This window comes from Mastigoproctus giganteus, chromosome 7 (genome assembly GCF_048544385.1).
Source record: "Mastigoproctus giganteus isolate SK-2022 chromosome 7, ASM4854438v1, whole genome shotgun sequence".
NCBI lineage: Eukaryota > Metazoa > Arthropoda > Arachnida > Uropygi > Thelyphonidae > Mastigoproctus > Mastigoproctus giganteus.
The window spans coordinates 4,446,770-4,469,312 of NC_143581.1; the positions used below are offsets into that span (position 1 = coordinate 4,446,770).

Genomic DNA, 22,543 nt, shown 5'->3' on the forward strand with positions numbered 1-22,543 from the left:
AACTATACGTCTTATTACCCTTGCATCCAAGATTCTGCTGAAAGTTATCAAAGTTCGTATGGAGTCATATTGAACAATTTCTGGATGACTCACAGTGTGGTTTTTGCAAAAGCAGATCGACGAGAGATGCTATTGGAATATTGAATGTTGGGTGAGAAAGTGTATAACATGGGGAAGAAACCTCTGTGTGTTTTGTGAATTACAAGAAGGCGTTTTATAGAGTAATCTGGAGAAAACTGTTCCCATTGCTTGAGAAAATCGGATGCAAGAAGATTATTGGACTGATTTATGACTTATATAGAAGACAAAACGCAGTGATAAGAGCGAGGGAGAACTAACAGAAAAAGCTAAAGTTAAAAAGGGAGTAAGGCAGGGATGCTTATTTTCACCTGATTTGTTCAATGCTTTTGCAGAAGTGATAATAAAGGAGCCACTTGGGAATAAGAAGTGGGCGATTCAAATAGGTGAAAAGTATGTACAGGCTATTAAGTTTGCAGATGATCAGGCCATACTAGCAGGTTGCTCTGCTACACTGCAAAAAATGATCAAAAGACCAAATAAAAAAAGTGCCAAGTTATTTTTTATTTTTTTTTTATTTGGTAGTTGTTGGCGCATCGGCTTCTGTGGCCATAATGTCAAGGTTTTTGCAGTACTTTGATCCAAGCCCGAGGCAGGATTCAAACCCACGACCTTTGGGTTGCCAGGCAGGCACTTTAATCATCTGGCTAGCCCGGTCGGCGTGCCAAAGTATGGAATGAAGATAAACATTATGAAAACTAAGGCAATGATGAATTTGACTGCGGTACAAATTGGAGGTATGGCATTAAGGGTAAGTTGCTACAATGGATAAAGGGATGGTTGAGTGGGAGACGATAGAGTGGTAATCAATGGACATTGCTCTTCGTGGACAAATGTTATTAGTAGAGTTCCCCAGGGTTCGGTGTTAGGCCCATTGTTGTTTTGTATATTTATCAATGATATTGATGAAGGTATATCAGGTTTAATATCCAAGTTTGCAGATGATACAAAGATTGGCAGGGTTGTTAACGACAGTAAACACAGTATGCTACTCCAACTAGATCTAGATAAGTTGGGCAAATGGGCTGAAAAGTGGCAACTGAAGTTTAACATTGCATTTGTCAAAGTACTGCATATGGGTAGCAATAACCGAAGAGAAGCATACCAACTGTGTGGTACTACACTCAGGAAAGTGGAAAGTGAAAAAGACCTGTGGGTAATTGTGCAGTCAAATATGAAGTTCGCTGAGCAGTGCAGAGGGGCTGCCAGGGCAGGTCATGGAGTCTTGTCAATGATATATGGGAATTTTGCTAGCAGGGACAGGGAGGTGATTGTCCCATTATACAAGGCAATGGGCAGGCCACACCTCAAGTACTGTGTACAGGTCTGGAGGCCTCATTTTAGGAAGGATGTAGAGTTGCTAGAACAAATACAAAGAAGGGCAACAAGATTGGTGAGGGGAACAAACGGGTGCTCTTACCAAGATAGGCTTAAGTTCTGCAAATTGCAGCATCTGGAGAGCAGGCACCTGCGAGGTGATCTGATTGAGGTGTATAAGGCCTTGAATGGGTTGAGCAAACTGAATGTTGATGAGATTCTTCCTCTTGCTCAGATTAAGAACCTGAAGGGGGGGGGGGGCACAGATTCAAATTGAGGAAAGACAGTTGAAGAATAGATGTGCGGAAATTTGCCTTTAGCCAGTGGGCAGTTGATTGGTGGAACAGACTGCAAGGGCAAAACAATCTTTCAAGGATAAACTGTCCTTGATTACACAGATGATGTCCCAAGAAATCAGGAAGATAATAAAGACATATCTGGTCAGTGGCACTATATGCAGCAGAGAAACAAAAGAGACTTGAGGCCTTCAAGATGTAGTGCTGGTGCAGGATGGAAAAAATTAAATGGACTGAATAAGTGTCAAATGTGGAAGTATTAAGACAGATCAAATAACAAAGAAAAATTTTAGGTAGAATAAGATCAACTACACTAAAATGGGTTGGCCATGTGATTCGACATGGTGGATTACTTCTGGATGCAATGGAGGGGACTGTAGAGGGAAAACGCCCTAGGAGTAGACCAAAAAAGACCTTCATCAGGACATTGCTGGATGAAGCAGGACTTCAAAACTTTGAGGAACTAAAACAAATGGCAGGAGAGACAAAGATGGCGACAGCTCATGAGAAGAACTGACCAGTCACAAGACCAAATTACTGATGATGAAGAGTAGTGCCCAAGTGATATGCAACCGTCTTGTTCCTGGCAAATGCTGATTACACAACAAGAAAGTTTTTGATTCCCTTCATCATTCAGTCCAACCCCCCTACCAAACATTAAGAAAGAAGAGACTACCATCCATCCACAATTGGAGACTTCAATCCACAAACTGTTAAATAAGCCCTTTAATGCTTTCTGCTCCCTGCTTATGACACTCAGTAAGCTCCAGTCATTACCAGAAATATTACAGCTTTCTACAACTTCCAATACAGAGACTAGTAAATCATTGCAAACAGCATCTAGCATTATTAGGAGAGATGACCCATTTTTCCACCAGTGGCTGTTTAATATCTATTTCAGCACACATAACAATCCCCTTAACAATGAAGTGTTTAAATTCTGCTGTACAACAATAACTATTAAATTCACTTTTTTTTAAGGCAAACTGTGCAGCTTACTGGACCTTACGTAAAAATTACAACATTGGTTCACCATACAATTAATGCCCAATTATGACAAAGTTTCAATTTTGGAATTAGAGTCTAAAACAGAACAGAAATGGAGGAACAAATGAAACCAACTGTTTCTGGATTCTGCAATGGAACCTGGTCATCAGGTCAAAATGGTGTCTAGAATAGGAACATAAGGTATAGTAAATTATAGGAGCCTGATATATTAAGTAAAAAATAAAAGATAATCAAAAAATAAATAAAATAAATACCGTATTTCCCCATGTATAAGACGCACCTTTTTTCGAAAAATTTGGGGTCTAAAAACTGGGTGTGTCTTATACAGTAGTTGTAGATTTTTTTTTTTACTTGCATTTCCCGCTTTTTCGCGCTTGTTGTCTTTGCGCTCATTGTTTCGCACTTGTTACCGGTATATTAGGTTACATTTTGCCACGTTCTGCCCAGAAATGATTTTCTTACAGTGCTGAATTCAAGTTATGAGGAATTTTATGATGAATAAAACTTGAGTTCAATAACTTTATGTAATACATTTTTTTTTCAAATTTCAGGCCCCAAAATTAAGGTGCGTCTTATACATGGGGAAATACAGTACTTTTCAACTAGGAAAAAAAATAAATAAATAAATAAAAATAACACCTACCATTCATTTTGCTATAAAGATCTAATAAATTAAAATATAATTTACAAATGATAAATCTATTAATATTTGCACAAGGGATGTCCAACCTATAACCCATATATCCTATCATATGCCCAACTGCAACCTGATGAAAACATTGGCATTAAGCTTTGCAATAAATTGACCCTGTGTCTCATATGGCATTTGACAATTTTTTTCCCTGCCATTTCTTAATACTCACCGTAGATCACCCCTCTTTTAAAAGAGCATAATACTTCATACAAACCATTAAATGGATTGCATGAAGTATTATGACTTGTATGCATTCATGTACAACCAACCTAGGAAAAATAAGGAATTCTTATGATAGCAAACACAGCTAAATATAGATTTATAAAAAAATCAGTAAAGGGGAGGGCATGAAAGAAACATACTAATGCACAGAGCTGAGCTCCCAAGGACAGATAATGACAGGTATTTATTTGTGTAAAATAGTACCAAAAATTATTTTTATACTGTTTTTTAAAATAGCAATTGTATAGGGAATTAAGTTAAAATAAAGAATTGCTATATGTTATTTGCTGTAAAGTCCTGTGATATTTTCTTTTAGTTTCATTACTAATTTTTTAAGTTTTTTTTATTTTATTTCATACTATTTTTGCACTTTTTTTTTTATTTCATGTTCTCTTTAAACTTTTGTTAAACCAAAAGCAAGATAAAGTCAATGTTGTAGGTTTATATTTTATTGTTCCACTATAGAAAAATATAATGCTATGGTTTAAAATATAAATATTTAAATACTGACAATTCAGCATAATTAATAGAAAGTCATACACCATCTAAGGGCACCTTTACCTGATTCTCCAAACACGACATGCTAATCAAAATAATAAAATTAGCTTTTCTGTTAGTACAAATTTCAGAATCTATTAACTGAATTAAATATTATCACACATTTTGTTGCCAACCATGCCAACCATGTTAAGCAAGAACTAAATGCCCTAACAGAAGTAGTGTGTATTGTTCCACCACATTACACTGAAAATGCATATATGAAAAGTGTATAACTCAAGAAATAACTATACCTTGGTATGGCCCTGCTATACAAATTATCTGGTCATATAAAAGTAACTATGCCTGAACAACTGTTTCTTAGCTAGTTTTTAATTACTCAGAGATATACTAAGATGAATATAACATAAAATTTAAATTCTACAAAAATAAAATTAGAATAAAATAAGTTGATAATCATATTTCTACGATGATTTCTAAAATATAATCAGCAAAAATAAAAACAACCTCTCACACTAAAATAAAATATTATAATGTAAAAGGTGTATCAAAAAACATATACACATTTGATGCCAGAATATTTTACTCATAAAGAAACAATTGTTTTATTATGTGATTCATTATATAAGGTGTTCAAAGTATTCATCTGTAACATATAGCATTACTGGCAGTATCAAAGAACTCAGTGATACACTTAAACAAGCATTTTACTGAGGTAGATGCCCAGGATTGCTCAATTTCATACAAAGTTATCGGATTTGTAACTGCTTTCAAATAGATACCATGTTTATCAGATAACCCAACAGGCTAGAGTCCAGTGAAGGAGTCAAATTGGATAAATGGGGAACAAGGTTAAACACCTCCTCTTTAATCCATTCAAGAGTACAGACATTCAGCATAAGAAAGGACAATGATGAAAATGTGGAACCCTAACTTGGTGAAAGAAACTTCATCCCCAAATACCTCACAAAAATCAAGTATAATACAGAATATACTCTTAAAGGCAAACTAATGTTGTATGTACTTTTAAAAGCAAATCAATGCAAGGAAGGAAGCCGGTTCAGCATCACCATATAAAAATAAAATAAAAAATCCAAGTGTCTTTCCAACCTTTCTATAAAATAAATTATCCAGTTCTACAAGATTTACAATTTATTCCCTTTAGCTAAAAGCTAATTCTTCTTATATTCCATCTACAGTTATCTTCCTTAATTTCACCCAGTAATGTTCTTGAAATCAACAATTCATCTGTTGCTTTTCATTACACCTTTTCCAGCAGATTCACATCATGAATCTGCTGGAAAAGGAAATATATAAGTAACCAATGGGATCCAGAAAAGTTGGCCCCTCCTCCCGCATTTTGCCCCCAGTAGATAATGAATAGGCTATAGAAATGTAAATAATACACCTAATTTTTTATTAATTCTAATTTATTTTGTTTTAATAGAATCAATCAATCAAAGGTAATCAAATCAAAGGTAATCAATCATAGAATAAATGCATATTATTATTGTTTAAAACTTGAAGTTGTATGCAATGCCTCTAAGGTAATCAATCACATCAAAATTTTGAAAATCTTGGACTATTCTTTTGATTCTAGCAGAAATTGCAGCATACTTCTTGTTCCATCAGAAAACCACTCCCGGCTACGCGCCAATAACTGAAGATTGTTACTAGTGGAAAAAATAAGCATGCGACCCGGGAGCAGTTCATCCTGAGAATCATACATTAAAAACTGTTTAATAGATTTGATAATTGAGAGCTATTAAGTACTTGATAATTCCTATATTCTATTATATTATAAATCAACAGGGATTACCTTTATTTTAGATATAGGAAGCTTCTTTTCCAACTCTCCTAGTCCAACTCGCTAATAATTCTTGCGGATGGCGATATCAATTTTGCAAAACAGGTGGGACATCTTCCCCACTGTCAGAACCGTAGTGTTCAGACTGTGCAGTCTCAACAATGAGCACTCAAGACTTCTGTCTTCAAACACCATACCTCTGGCAGCAAGGAAACCATTACGTGGATTGGCATAAAATTAGATTTTTGAAGGTCTAAACTGTTTAATAAATATGGACCGATTATTTCTTTTGGTCCTGTAGCTGGACTTTAGAGTTAAATTTAGGGATCTAATAAAATTGGATATGGGAGGGGTTTATTCTCTACATTCCTTAAGTCGGACTAGAACTTTTCGGGCGTCGTGTTCACAGGAATAGAGCAACTCACAATTAATCATTGATATCGCCATCCCCAAGAATTATTAGCGAGTTGGACTAGGAAAGTTGGAAAAGAGGCTTCCTATATCTAAAATAAAGGTTGTTGTTATTTGTTATTTGGTTTTTAGGAGCATTAGCAACTAAGGCCATATTGCTCCGGGAATATGCGGTGGTCCTTCCCTGACCTTTCCGCATCCTCCGTATTTGGTGGTGACGGGTAAAATAAAGGTAATCCCTGTTGATTTATAATATAATTAAAAACTGTTGCACATTGCCATCGATAATAATTTCTTGATAATTTTGTGGAATTACTAGGTCCTGGAGATTGCTCGGTAAAGCAGGAGTACCATTGTTGCATCGAACATAACGAATGGTTCGTTTAAGTGAATCCTTTTTAGGAAGTAATGCCGTGACATTAGTATGAGCCTCTGCAATAACTGATGCAACAATTTGCTGTGGCCGTTCGTTCGTGGTTGTTGGATGTTGCCGTATTTGACCAATCAATTGCAATGTTTCCGACCTTGCAGCTTGAGCTGCATGGTTATGTTTAGTTACGACTTTCACAACTGGGCCTTAAAAACCCTCTGTCCAAACACGCCCTTTGCAGATGGAATGTTTTTGAATTGAGCAAGAGTCCACTCTGTATCTTACTTCTCTGTGGAGGCGGCGAAAACAGCAAACGCATGCTGTCAACTGCACCACGAAATGTGAGGAGAGCCAGATGCAGGAACTTTTATTGTTTGAATTTAGACAAATCAGAACAAGATTCACTTGTTACTGAAAAGACTCCTATAAGATTAGTCACTGTTCCCTCCCCCATGTCAGTCACTAACCACGTGACTATCGCCCTCGTGGTCGAGTATATATTCTTTCCATTGTGAAAGGATTAACAGTTCCAGTTAATCCTTTCACAATGAAAAGAGAACCCTGAAGACATACAAAAGGGGAGAAATTAGTTTAAAAGCTACGTGGCAATTTGTACACGAATGTCATTTTGAAAATTTGTTCAGAAAAATTAGAGTTATCGGAAGTTCAGTTCGAGTAATCGAGAGAGTTTAACATGGAATCTCCACTAAAGGGGCTGGGACTTCAATAAAAATTCGAGTTATCGAGAGTTGACTGTACAGTATTTACATTTCTGTAGCCTACTCATTATCTACTGGGGGCAAAATGCGCGGGGGGCAAAATGTGGGAGGTGAAATGCGGGGCACCACTTTTCCGTAAACCGTAGCCAATATGGGGCTCCTAACCAAGGCTTTAATATAAATGAAACATTACCTTTGTCCTTACTATCAAAATTACTTTACATCATTCTTAAAATATGCTGTGCTGTTCTAGCAGCCAGTTAAGAGAACAATCATGTTAGATTACAAATTAATTCTTTTTATTTTTAACTGCCATAAGTTCTTATCAATGTCATTCACAATTATCAAAAACAGTGGGAGACGCAATAACTGAACCTCACAACTCTACTCAACATCCTGGTCACCCAATCACGCAGCAGGCATTTACAGCCACATTGTCTCCTACCATTTAACCAACCTTTTATACAACATAGTACCTTCCTATCAAGAGCACATTGTTCCAATTAATGCAAATTCTTGAAAAACTGATTTGCTTGTATGTCAAGTGAATCTGAACCATTGTGTTATGGTTTAACTTATGGATAATATGCAAAGCCAGGTCAATACCATCTGTTAATTGCAAAGTGGAAACTACATATTTGGGTTATATTAGCATAAAATATGAATAATTTTGTTCTTTACCTTTATAATATATTGAAATACAATTTGTATACATTTTAGATACCCTGCATATAACTCTGCATGAAATTTACAACTAGTCAAGTCCACATACATACATTTGCACCATTTTCTAATTTCTCAGAAGAGTCTGGACTTGGTGAAACACACACAAGATGCAGAACATGGACCTGGCCATCTTCCTAAACAAAATTAGCATCATATGAGTTATAAATAAAATCCTTTCACAAAACAAAATTCTACTGATAGTTTATTCTGGTACACACCACAATCCTCCAGTACTAATTATTAAAAAAAAAAAAAAAAACCTAGACATGAAGATTTTACAACTTTCCACTAGAATTATATAGTAAACTATATGACTCCAACTAGTGCTAGAAAGTGATAATTATGAACAGCTAACATTTTAAGCTGATACAAGCTATAAAAGATTAAAAACTATATATAACTTTCAAACAAAAGTTTTTTTTTTTTATTATTAATAATACTTGTGTTAAGTGTGAACAATTATATAATAATGCAATTCTTGCAAAGGCTGCAAAATTAATTTATAAATTAAGATATGTGATTAATAATCCATTATAAGTAAGTTTAGCTGCTACAATATTGATTTCTCAGTAATTTACAATGAGGAGTACTGATTCTTTATTGAATTTCATACTAATGAAATTCAATAAAGAATATTTCACTTTCAAATATTGTTGACCCTAGGACACTTCCATGGTGCCTGACAGATGCCACTTATTTCATTTTTTGAAATTTTGAAAGTAAAATCTTTCCATATACCTTTCACCACCAATAACATTCTTGAAATTTGCCAAATGATATTTGTCTGCTTTTGTTTTGATTTTATTAGTTCTGAGAGGTTAATTGTCTGTTTAGCATCCAAAAGACTCCAAGCAACCAAATACTCCCCCCATCCCAATTCACCAAATTAGCAGGAGTGTATATAAGTGCTATTCACCCCCACAACCATAATTCATCATCCCACCCACCACAAAAGGCAGGAAGGTGTATGAATCATGCGTAATATCCCTGCACCAATGGTATTATGATTTGGCTCATTTTATATGTCGTGTATTTTTCAGAAAGTTGCTTTGGGGAGGGGGGGGGGTTTCTATTGTATTTACAGTTATATATTTCTAGAAATTGAAAATGTAGTAGAATAAATTATATAAATCATAATTAATAAAATATAGTTTTCAATTGAACAAAAAGTTTAAAAATTAAATTTGATTAAAAAAAAAGGCACTTACCAGGTTTGTTCCATTTAAAGAACAATGAAAAATAACTACTCAACCTACTTTTGTCATATCTCTGCCTTTAGTATCATATCTAAAAGCACCTTTGAGTTTTTTGTTTTTTTTTTTAAATCAAAATGTTAGCTATCAGACCAATACTATCAAGATTATAAAGATTACTGGGTTCTCTAGATTAGTATCTAGACAATTTGAGCATCATGCATCTGTATTCACTGATTATAAACTGCATAATCTAAAGGATTAAACTTTTGTATATTGACTAATGTTATCAGTGGAGTCCCACAGGGTTCGGTGTTAGGCCCACTGTTGTTTTGTATATTTATCAATGATATTGATGAAGGTATATCAGGCTTAATGTCGAAGTTTGCAGATGATACAAAGGTTGGCAGGGTTGTTAATGACAGTGTGCTACTGCAACAGGATCTAGATAATTTGGGCAGATGGGCTAAGAAGTGGCAACTGAAGTTTAACCTTGACAAATGCAAAGTACTGCATATGGGTAGAAGTAACCCCAGAGAAACGTACCAACTGTGTGGTACTACACTTAAGGTGGTAGAAAATGAAAAAGACCTGGGAGTAATTGTGCAGTCAGATATGAAGTTTTCTGAGCAATGCAGACAGGCTGCCAGGGCAGGTCATGGGGTTTTGTCAATGATATATAGGAATTTTGCTAGCAGGGAAAAGGAGGTGATTATCCCTCTGTATAATGCAATGGTCAGGCCACGCCTTGAGTACTGCGTACAGGTCTGGAGGCCTCATTTTAGGAAGGATGTAGATTTACTTGAGCGTGTACGGAGAAGGGCAACAAGATTGGTGAGGGGAATGAAGGGATCCTCTTGCCAAGAGAGGCTTAAGTTCTGCAAATTGCAGTGGCTGGAGACTAGGCACCTGCGCGGTGATCTGATTGAGGTGTACAAGGCCTTGAATGGGTTGAGCACGCTGAATTCTGATGGGATCCTTCCACTTGTTCAGATTACGAACCTAAGGGGGCATAAATTCAAATTAAGAAAAGACAGATGTAGATTAGATGTGCGGAAATTTGCCTTTAGCCAGCGGGTGGTTAATTGCTGGAACAAACTTCCATCTGTCGTTGTGGAAGTTGAGGTTGAATAAATTTAAGGAGGAACTGGACAGGTATTTGGAGGGAATGGTGTGATTTTTTTTTTTTTTTTTTGGCTGATGCTGCATAAGTTCATACACTTGCTGTCTTGCATCAAATGCCACTGCTAAGTCAGCTTTTTAGTAGAAAATTTAAAGCGTCCATTTTAGGCTAAACCCAGCCAACAAGTAGAAAACTCCAAAGCTTAGGCATTTCCATTTCACTGGCAAAATAATCAGCTATATCACTAACAGTACCTTGCACAAAAATCCTTACTATACATTTATCAGTAAAGAAAATATAGCAAGTTAGCCTTTGTAACTGAATGGTCATTTTAATTGTAGGAAAAGTGCTAAGTACAGTTGAACAGGTTGACCAAAACTTTTCAGGAATTCACTCTACCCTGGGTTCTTTGGCAACAGTGATGAATTTCTGTTGCCAAAGTTAGGAGATCTGTATGTGAAAACTTACCCACTGTTAATTTGAGAAAATGGCGACTGAGTTTTTAAAATGTATTTAGGGGTGAAAGGAGATGCATTGGGGCACTAGCGTGCCTGTATCATCTGGGAATCAGTGTCATTGACTTTAATTTCTGATGTTTGACTATTACCTAATAAATTAAAAACATTTAACTCTTTTTAATAAGGAATGGATTAGGATTACTCAAAACAACTGCAAGTAATTACCCACTAAAATTATGGTCCACTCAATTAAGATTACAGCACCTGTTGCAGAAAATTGCAACTTACCAAAAATTATATTTTTCTATTAAACAAGTGCAAACTTATACATAAAAACTTACATGATGTAATGCATCCTTCAGTAACAGATGGTTAGGGAGCAAACGTCCTGAATAGATCAATTTCTGATGTTCCTTTAGCTAAAAATAAAAAATCAGCTTCACTATTTAAAATACAGGAAAATAAACAAAATTTATATTTAAATTGATTTATTAGTGTAATGATAAATTAAATACAAAAACAATATCTCAAAGAAAGGGGAAAAAAAAAGATTCTTCACTGAATTTCAATACCTGATATCAAACTACTCAAAGAGCAAGAACAAAATCAGAAAGGCTGTCATGTGTGGTATACAGGTAGCCCTCAATTTTTGGTGCCCGGAACCAAACCCTGTGATTTCCAATTGACTCCTTTATATAATGGAGTCAATTGGAAATCACAGGGTTTGGTTCCGGGCACCAAAAATTTTACCCACCACTTTTCATTGAATATTTTATTTTATTAGCATTCTTCATAGTTGTAGTAATAGTCGAAGGCATATTCATAGCCCTACATACATTAGGGCAGCTTTTGTCAGATTCTATCCTCTGAATAATTTATTAATTATTGCATTAACCCTAGTGCAATGTATTAATTATTGCATTAACCCTAGTGCAATGTATTAATTATTGCACTAGGATTCAATGAACTACTTTTACCAGACATGGTGTATCTTTATTCTATCATATTAAAAACTTTAACGACTGGAAAAAACTGCACACGGCTATCACTATCATTATTATTTAATTTATTACACAAGTATAAAGTTATACAATTCTTATAGTACCGTGATAATAGACTAATCTAAAAATAGCAAAATGCTTAAAGTGCTTAAGCATTTCGCTATTTTTATATTAGTTTATTAATAGCACAATTAATAAAAAAATGTTAGCGTAATAAATTTCCAACACATGTAAATAGTGTAAATAACAACCAACTGAATGCTTCACTGCATGGACCTTTACCACCCGCATCCACAAGTGGCTACTTTGAGGGTGGGGAATCTTTCTCGTCTCTGATACACGTGCGCTAATTGCTGATTGGCTCAGATTGTCCTAAATCATGTGAACAGTGCTTGATACATAGCACAGTACAATGCCGATAAATTGTCTGACGACTTTAAACATTGTTTATAAAAAAAAAATTGCAAAAAAAAAAGGCATTGTGGTTAGTGATCAGCGCAAATCAGACCAATGCAAAACGAGGGCTACCTGTACTTGCTTCATTAATTTAGCCTTCATAAAGCCATCCCATAGGCAACTCTGCTCAAGTATAGTTATTGGGGCAGGGAACAGCAAGAGTGTAATGTGTTTAATAATAAATCACTCATTATCCTATTAAACTTCTAAAAGTACTAATATTAACAGAGGAAAATAAATGGAAGGAAACCAGGTTTTTTCAAAATAACTAAGGCTTTAAAAAAAGCCAGTTCACTGAGTATGTCCAACCCTTAAGATTACATAAGCTCTAGTTCTACAAGGTCAGGTAGTAACTTATTACAACAGTTAAGAGAAATTTTCTTATTTCCAGTTAGTAACCATTCTCACTTAATTTAAATCCCTATCCTCTAGTTTGTGTGCAAGGGGGAAAAAAATGATCTCCATTATTAAATATACTAAAGCCTTAAATATCTCAATCAAATCTCCATCCAAATGATGTCTAGACACTTTGCAAACCAACAATACTTAAGTTCATCCCTATAGCAATGCTTCTTTATATCAATGACCTTGTCGCACCTTTTTTCAACAGATCCACATCCTTTCTGAAATAAGTTTCCAAACCTGTATACGATCTAACGATATGACCTAACCAAGGCTTTATATAATGGAAATAATTACCTTTTTATCCCTACCAGCAAAATTCTGTTCAAAATAAACAAAATAGCATGTGCTGTTCCAGTAGCCTGCTTACACTATTCAAAGAACTTCAAGTTAGATTGCACCATTACTCCTAAGTCTTTTTCAACCATAAACTTGCTTTCTTGGTAACAAGACTATCTACTAGGTCTGCTAGTATTCAAATGTGGAAACTCAGTTCCTGAAATCGTACGTTAACTGCCACTTTTCAGACCAATTTAATAATTTCTTATTGAAGCAGCATACTTTGGTTAATATATAGGTTGCTATATATTAACCAAAAAAAAAAAAAAAATTCTAATTCTTCTGTGTCCACCCCACATCAACCCTCCTAATAGGTTGGTGGGGCACACAGAGGAATAAGAGATCTAACTTTTTGCTGGAATTCTCTGGAAGTGCATTCTGGAATTATCTGAATTGCATTCCCAAACTTTCCTTCCAAGTTAATGATAACTAATAATGCACGTCACACACTTCAGAGGGTAAATTATGCATGTCATAAACGATTTTCAAGTTCTTTGCTTTTCATTCATTTATTTTCTTTTTCATTGTGTTTGTAGGGAAAAAAAAAATTTTAGTATTGGTTAATGCAAAAAATTTGCATTCCAAAACAAAACTAAGGATGACTATAGTGCATTATGCCAACTTATGTGAATTGATTGCACTGTCGTAGTATCCAAAGACAATATATAAAAAAAAAAAAATCCGTAAATTTCATACCTAATATCAAACTATCCAAACAGCAGAAAAAACAAAAATGAGAAAGGCGATTACTATCACACATGGTTATTTTTCATTTATTCTTTTTCATAGACAAAATGTGTCATTCAACAAACTCAAAGCAATATCTTTCATAAACAAATTCTCTTGGGGGGGGGGGGGAGTACTCATATTTAATTTACTGAACCATCTTTTAGAAAGAAACCCAACCATAACACAAACTACCCAATAACAATGGCATGTTAAAATCCACAAAAGATGTTAATGCTACTCACAAAAAAAATAAAAACTTTAAAATTAATGTATTAAAAGTTAAACTGTTATTATAAAAAAAAAAAAAAAAAAAAACACACTGGAATACACTTCATTACAGAAAAATTCTACTTAAACTGGAAGAGCTGACAGGCTTGCAACCACATATCATCAGCAAACTGACAACAAACCTGTTATGCCTTCAATTTTATTAACGAACGTCAGAAACAATAAAATTACATTTTCTTGTTGACTGCTACACAGCTAAACATTAATGGTTGTCCAAATGCAACCTAAGATAAAGATAAATTAAAAATGAACATGCTTAAATAGATTTTGAAGGAGCATCCACTGATATTTGACCTTGCAGTCAACAATTGAAATGCAATTTACTGGAATTCATTATTAGATACCATCTGATGAAGTAATCATTATGATTCCTTTATCTTATTTCTTGTTATTTTCCCTTGCTGTGCATGTGTGTAGCTGTATTATTATTTGAGTTGAGCCAGACACATGGGATCTTCGAGACCACAATTTCAACAATGTCACAACTTTGTCTACCTCAGTCCACAGAGCTGAAACTCCCAATACCTTTCAACAATAGTGTTTTCTTTTGATTTCTCCAATGAAAATTCCAGAACTCTGTTAGTCATTGTACAAGCGAGAAAAATGCAAGATCAAATTAAGTCTATTCTTGATAATTGTATGTACATGTTAAAAAACAAGAATTTAAAATTAGCAGTATCACTCACATCTAAATATTAAAGTGTGCTGGCTGTACATTTTATAGCACCACTTCCAATTATTATACTCTCTGGCTTTACATTATGGAGAGCCTGGCTGGTGTTGAAGCACATAGGTTTTTCAATTTACATTTTGTTTGTGACAATATCAGTGAGCAAAACATAAATTGACAACTCCCAAATGAGAGAGGTGATTAAAAAAAGTCTAAATTGCTACAGAGAGGATAACACAAGTTGAGCGTTAGTGCTCTATATCACTTTGTGTATTTTTAATTTATTATTTTTCATTCATTAGTAGAGATAGGCACCTTTTAAGCATAACCCAGTTGCTGATGAAATTTCCCACATGTGCCTAAGTGTTCATTTTTATAATTTCATCTTTTTGATAAATCACGTTTTGTCACATTTTAATTATACAATAAACAGCATTTTTCTACACAATGAAATTCTTTATCAATATATTTAGTATTATTAGGTATATGATAATTTAATATCATTTTCTTTATAATTCTAATTAGCTGGAGTTTTTTTTGTGCAACCTTAAATTTACATAAACTAATTCTATAAGGTTAGTTGTTGTTTATTATAGTCCCCTTGGCTAAATGAGTTTTTTTTTTTTTTTTTTTGTAATAAAAGATAAGCTGATTAAAAGCTAATCAGGCCTTTTAAAACTTCAGATACTTCAATCTAGACTCCATGTAGATGTCTGGTCAGGAGACTGAAACCTACAAAACTGAACTCTCTCACTATAGGAATGCTGCATTATATCAGTAACTAACCACATTACTCTATCTTTTTCAGTAGATCCACATTCATCTTGAAATGTAGGTCTCAATGTTGGGGACAAAGAGGTATACAACAATAACCCTCTTTGTCCCCAAACAAACAAACAAAATTCCTGTAAATCATGGATAAAACATGTGTTTTCATGATCCTTGATCCATCATGATCCTTGCAATCTGCCCATTGAGAAAACTTCATGATAAACTGCACAATCACTCCTAACTCTTTCATTATCAACTGCTTTAAGTCTGCTGCTTCCCTAGTAATAAGACAATCTAAGTTATTATTAACAAAATGTAAAATCTTACACTTCTTAATATCATATTTTGTTTTTCAAACCAATTGAATAATTTACCTGGGTCTTGTAAAAGCAACATACTTTGGTTGCTATTCTTTACTATGCTCCCAACCATATCCCACTGGCAAACTAAGATCATATTGCCATGCCTTCAACAATATCATTAACAAATATCAGAAACAAAATACATGCTGTGGAGCTCTACTCAAGACTCTACTTGATTCAGTCATTACTAACTCTGTGTTGCCTATGAATTAACCAATTTTTTATTAACCACAGTACCTTCCCATCTATGGCACACTGTTTCAATTTATACAAAAGGCATTCATATGGATGGTATCGAAAGCCTTACTAAAATTTAAGCATACCATATCAAAATTATTCTTTGCATTCAGATTTTCATAACCTCAAGCTTATTAAATGTGCTGTGTGTTATATAATCCATGCTCTGTTTCTTTTAATTCCAGTAGTTCTGTCTGGATTACCTTTTCATTCTTAATCACAGACACCTGTGATCTGGGCAAATGGTAGTACCACTTGCCCAGATAAGTGGTGTCCGTGAACTATATATGATTGTGTGAACACTGAAAATGGACTGATGTCATGCTGGAATGTGATAAAGACACAAGGAACTGGCAGATTTTATTCAGTGACAGTACGGAAGAAAACAGGACAGTGCCAAACACCTACCATTCATCTGTATGCAAATGGTACCTAAAAGTACCAGTTATCTGGGAGAACTGGTAGTGGCAGTAGAAGTTGAGAATGATATACTGATTGACACGTAGGTGTGACAAACAATGTACTGCGTGAACACAACATTATAGCATTAAGTGATTGATTGACTTTATGATGTGTATATACAGGGGATCCTTGTTATCCAAGGAAATTGGTTCCAGAAAATTGCACTTAAAACGGGGACCAAATTTTCATAATGTTTATTGTGTACATAGTAAAAAAAAAAATGTATGAAGGAACTGAAAATGAGAAAATTATTTTATTAGACATTTTTTGGTGCCACTATAGCGTGCAGTCTACAGCATCTATTTGGACGCTAGAGTGTGTGGGTACACTACTGGCACTATAGTGAATGCTAAAAATGATATATGAATAACAAATAGATATTTATTGTATACCCAGTATAAAATGAAATATAAGTACAATTTCAGTTCAGTAGCTTTCGGAACTCGTGTCCCTTTATCAACTGACAAATCTGAATACATTACAAGCAAAGTGTGGCACGTTACTCATTCGTCATTGTTGTAGCACGGACGTGTGCTGCCTTGCGCCAGTGATCATCCATCAATAAAACGGTTGTCTCCAGGATTGGATGTATACGCATGCCTTTCTGGCGATTTAATGCCTTAGGGTTGTTTATTATGTTTAGTGACTCTAGCCATAGGCGGTGGCGAAAGTGTCGCGCGTGGTCCACTATCTCAAAGTCGCGCTTGGGGTCAAGATCGTGGTTGGTAGCCCAAAAATGTTCTGCAAGCGCGGACTGGTCAGTTTCGGCAAGCCGGATTGCTCTGTCGTGTTCCGTGAGGCGATCCTGGAGACGTCTCGATGTCTCACCTACGTAGCAACTGTTACAGGCCCTACAGGTGATACGGTACACTACATTGCTGCGTAAGACAGGTGTGACAGGGGTCTTCACACTGGAGACAAGTGAACGTAGGTTCCTACCTGGTAATTGCACACATTTGATGTTGTAACTTCTCAGGATCTTCGAGATACGTCCTGACACTCCTAGATAGTACGGAATGTAGGCGGATGATATGCCGACTTGCTTCGGAGGTCTTGGGTTGGAAGTAAGTTCTTGTGCCTGTAACAAGCATCTGTTTAGTACATGGGATGGATAACCGCATCTGGTTAGGTCCGCCTTCACACAGGAGATCTCGTTACATCTAATTGTGTCGGTGCTGGAATGGCTCCAGGCCCTGGAGAACAGGGTGCGGGCAGTGCTATTGAGATGGCTTGGAGCGTGGCCGGACCATTAGTTGGTGAATTGACCGCACCACATGGGTTTGCGGTATACTGAGGTCTCTAGATGTGGGCCTACGCGATGCACTAGCACGTCCAGAAACGGGAGCGAACCGTCCACCTCTGATTCTACGGTAAACTTGATGAAATTGGATAGAGAGTTGAGGTATTCTAGTAGAACACTTTCGCCACCGCCTATGGCTAGAGTCACTAAACATAATAAACAACCCTAAGGCATTAAATCGCCAGAAAGGCATGCGTATACATCCAATCCTGGAGACAACCGTTTTATTGATGGATGATCACTGGCGCAAGGCAGCACACGTCCGTGCTACAACAATGACGAATGAGTAACGTGCCACACTTTGCTTGTAATGTATTCAAATTTGTCAGTTGATAAAGGGACACGAGTTCCGAAAGCTACTGAACTGAAATTGTACTTATATTTCATTTTATACTGGGTATACAATAAATATCTATTTGTTAAACTATGGACCCCAGTACTCCAGGCCCATTTGTCACTATTCGATCACTTTATGGCCATAATACCTACAACGATTGTGCACAGTTGCAAAAGTGCTTCCTCTCAATAGCTCGCTACAGGCAACATTTACGCTTCGCCCACAGATGCAAAAGCAATCGAATTATACCTAAAGGGTTCCGATACAAAGCCCCGTTCCACAACTCTCATATGGATCGTGCCTGCTTTAACTTCAGCCTACGCACATTAAATTTATGGATATCCCATCTCCACTGTGAAATCAGGAACGCTGACTACAACAAGTCCAGACTGTTACAACATCTACAAGGTAAGGTCTCGCCTATTGTATTTACAAACCTTATACATACCATCTGCCATCGGGCTAGTCAGACCTCGGATACCTACCGTTTACGCCAACAGCGCAAGTTCATAAACTTGAGCATAGAAACTAACTCCTTAAAGACGAACACTCGTTCAGACGACACGACTTCTTTCGTCTTGAATCTAAGTAACAAACAACTGTCCAACGAGCAGCTGAGTGTTTTATCAAACGGTATGAAATTCGCCGTTATACCATCGAAACCTCCCATCACACAGCTCGCTATGGGTATAGAAGCCAGTATTACCAACCTTCCCGAAGAAACTGCCAACGAGATCCGATTCAAGACTGCCGCAGTCCTCCGCAACACTCGAAAAACGTGCTCAAACCTCAACCACCGGCAACGTGCCGCCCTGTCATCTATAAGAAAAGACAACTCCATCGTTGTACTTCCCGCGGATAAAGGGCGCCGGACTGTTGTGCTGGACCGATCAGCCTACCGAGAGAAAGCCTTGGCCCTATTACTCGATCCTAACGTATATGAACCTCTACCTGATCCTCCCGTTAAAGTCTTGAAACGTCTGGAAGCAAATGTTAATAAACTTGTCCACGCATGGCTTAAAGATAAGAAGATCCCGACCGCGACTCACCATCTTCTGCGTGCTACTGGCTGCCAACTACCGCAATTCTACGGATTACCAAAGATCCATAAACCGGGTATTCCTCTCAGACCTATAGTGTCTTGCTGCAGTGCCCCAACGTATGAACTGTCCAAACACATCGCGAGCCTCCTCTCGCCTCTTATAGGTAATACATCTCACACCGTTAAAAACAGCAGTGAATTCATTAACACCATTAAGGACATTTCAATCCCTGATAACTCTATCATGGCATCATTTGACGTGGTTTCTTTATTCACCTCGATTCCCGTCCAACAGGCCGTGCACTGCGCCAGAAGGCTCCTTGAGAGCGACTTAAGCCTCCAATCCAGGACGTCACTATCCACTGATGACATCTGTACCGCCCTCAACCTATGCCTCTCTAGCAGCATCTTCACCTTTGAAGACTCACTCTACAAACAAGTACATGGCACTGCTATGGGTGCCCCTGTCAGTTCCGTAGTAGCTAACATCGCCATGGAAGATCTGGAGAAGCAGATACACCAGAACCCACCTACACCTATTACAACGTGGTGTAGATACGTCGACGATATTTTTACCATAATACCACGTGGTTCTGAAACGGTACTACTAGAATACCTCAACTCTCTATCCAATTTCATCAAGTTTACCGTAGAATCAGAGGTGGACGGTTCGCTCCCGTTTCTGGACGTGCTAGTGCATCGCGTAGGCCCACATCTAGAGACCTCAGTATACCGCAAACCCATGTGGTGCGGTCAATTCACCAACTACGGGTCCGGCCACGCTCCAAGCCATCTCAATAGCACTGCCCGCACCCTGTTCTCCAGGGCCTGGAGCCATTCCAGCACCGACACAATTAGACGTAACGAGATCTCCCGTGTGAAGGCGGACCTAACCAGATGCGGTTATCCATCCCATGTACTAAACAGATGCTTGTTACAGGCACAAGAACTTACTTCCAACCCAAGACCTCCGAAGCAAGTCGGCATATCATCCGCCTACATTCCGTACTATCCAGGAGTGTCAGGACGTATCTCGAAGATCCTGAGAAGTTACAACATCAAATGTGTGCAATTACCAGGTAGGAACCTAAGTTCACTTGTCTCCAGTGTGAAGACCCCTGTCACACCTGTCTTACGCAGCAATGTAGTGTACCGTATCACCTGTAGGGCCTGTAACAGTTGCTACGTAGGTGAGACATCGAGACGTCTCCAGGATCGCCTCACGGAACACGACAGAGCAATCCGGCTTGCCGAAACTGACCAGTCCGCGCTTGCAGAACATTTTTGGGCTACCAACCACGATCTTGACCCCAAGCGCGACTTTGAGATAGTGGACCACGCGCGACACTTTCGCCACCGCCTATGGCTAGAGTCACTAAACATAATAAACAACCCTAAGGCATTAAATCGCCAGAAAGGCATGCGTATACATCCAATCCTGGAGACAACCGTTTTATTGATGGATGATCACTGGCGCAAGGCAGCACACGTCCGTGCTACAACAATGACGAATGAGTAACGTGCCACACTTTGCTTGTAATGTATTCAAATTTGTCAGTTGATAAAGGGACACGAGTTCCGAAAGCTACTGAACTGAAATTGTACTTATATTTCATTTTATACTGGGTATACAATAAATATCTATTTGTTAAACTATGGACCCCAGTACTCCAGGCCCATTTGTCACGATATATGAATAAATATGAATGTGATAAAAACACAAAATTATATGCTAAATAATTTTTAATAAAGACTAAATATTAGCTACTCTAATTGTATGTAGTGTCGTATTATGATAAAAACACAAAGTTATGTACCAAATGATTTTTTGATGTGACAATTACACTATAGCATGTGGTCTACCTTCAGCTAAGAAACCTGAAGTTTCAAAATTTTACTCTATGCAATACTGTTGAAAGATTTCTACAGAAGTGTCATCTTGATAGGAGGCACTGCAGTTGCATTTCAATGTGAACACCATCTTTTGGACGTACCCCAAGATGTGAACACCATCTTTTGGACGTACCCCAAGATGTAGGGCTTTGTCATCGATCTAGTAGCAATACGCAACAAAAAAGAAAACATGACAGAGGTGTCATGTTTTCTTTTGACATAATATAGGCCTATACTTCATTGTCTGAGTAAAAGTGTGCCAAAAAACTTCATGTTCTGTCCAGAAAGGCAGTGCATTCTTCCATTATATGGACATGAACAACAAATTACGCTGCAATCTGAGTTTGTACAAAATTTTAGAACTGGTGTCTTTTCAATACTGGAAATACCAGTGGACAAGGCACTCTATAACTGACTGGTATAACATGTGCAGAGTGTGTGGCACGACGATTTCTTACAATGCTTGAGGTAAGATGGTTGCTAGGGCTTTGTCATCGATTTGGAGTGAGGAGCTTTGTCATGCTAAATGGTGACCAAGCTCCTCACTCCAAAGATAGTAATGCAGTTGTACAAAACAACAAGCACTATGGGCCAAGAATTGATGAGCCTTGGGTTTTTGGTCTCAAGCAAGGTCCTGATTGTCGGTATTTTTTTGTGCAATGGCATGACAGAGGCACCTTAATTCCCATCATTGAACAGGACTGTGAATCTGGTTCAGTGATTCCTTCTGATGAATGGCCTGCATATAGCAGTCTAAATGTCATAGGTTACCGCAATTTTATGGTGAACAATCAAGAAAATTATGCGGATCCAGGGACAGGAGCAAACCCGCAAGTGACCGAATGGTCATGGTTGGATTCCAAAACACGTATTCTGAAGAAAATGAGAGGCATTAACAGTAAGCTTTTTCAACCTCACCTTGATCACTTTTGCTGGAAAGTGCTAAGAAAAGATGTAGATGATTTATTTGTGACATTTTAAAATGATATTTGAAGTGTATATCATTAAAAATGTATATCATTACTATTTAACCATTTTGTGTATAATTCATAAAGGATATCATTTAAGTCAATATTTAATCTTTATTAAACATCATTTAGCACATAATTTTGCATTTTAACCCATTCATATTTATTCATAATTTAATAATTTTTCACAAAATAATTTTGTTGTACTAATTTTACTTTAGAGTGCCCACACTTTATATTGGCTTGGCAATTCAGCCCATAATTTACTTAATTCATCATAACCTCTAGGATATTAACATTCTTTCATCTTTCACTAATCTACTACTCTTCTTTTTCTACTTTCCTCACAATTATAGTTATTGGCAC

At 36.8% G+C, this 22,543-nt stretch overlaps 1 protein-coding gene across 2 annotated transcripts in view; it reads right to left on the bottom strand.

Annotated features, from left to right (window-relative positions):
* LOC150082443 (homocysteine-responsive endoplasmic reticulum-resident ubiquitin-like domain member 2 protein) overlaps positions 1-22,543 on the bottom strand; it is an 82,200-nt gene that overhangs the window by 37,529 nt on the left and 22,128 nt on the right. For both annotated transcript variants that reach the window (XM_090378615.1, XM_090378614.1), the window contains exons 3-4: positions 11,262-11,339; positions 8,197-8,280 (exon numbers count right to left, since the gene is read on the bottom strand). In XM_090378615.1, coding sequence (XP_090234741.1) covers positions 8,197-8,280; positions 11,262-11,339 — 162 coding nt within the window. The remainder of the gene's footprint in view (positions 1-8,196; positions 8,281-11,261; positions 11,340-22,543) is intronic.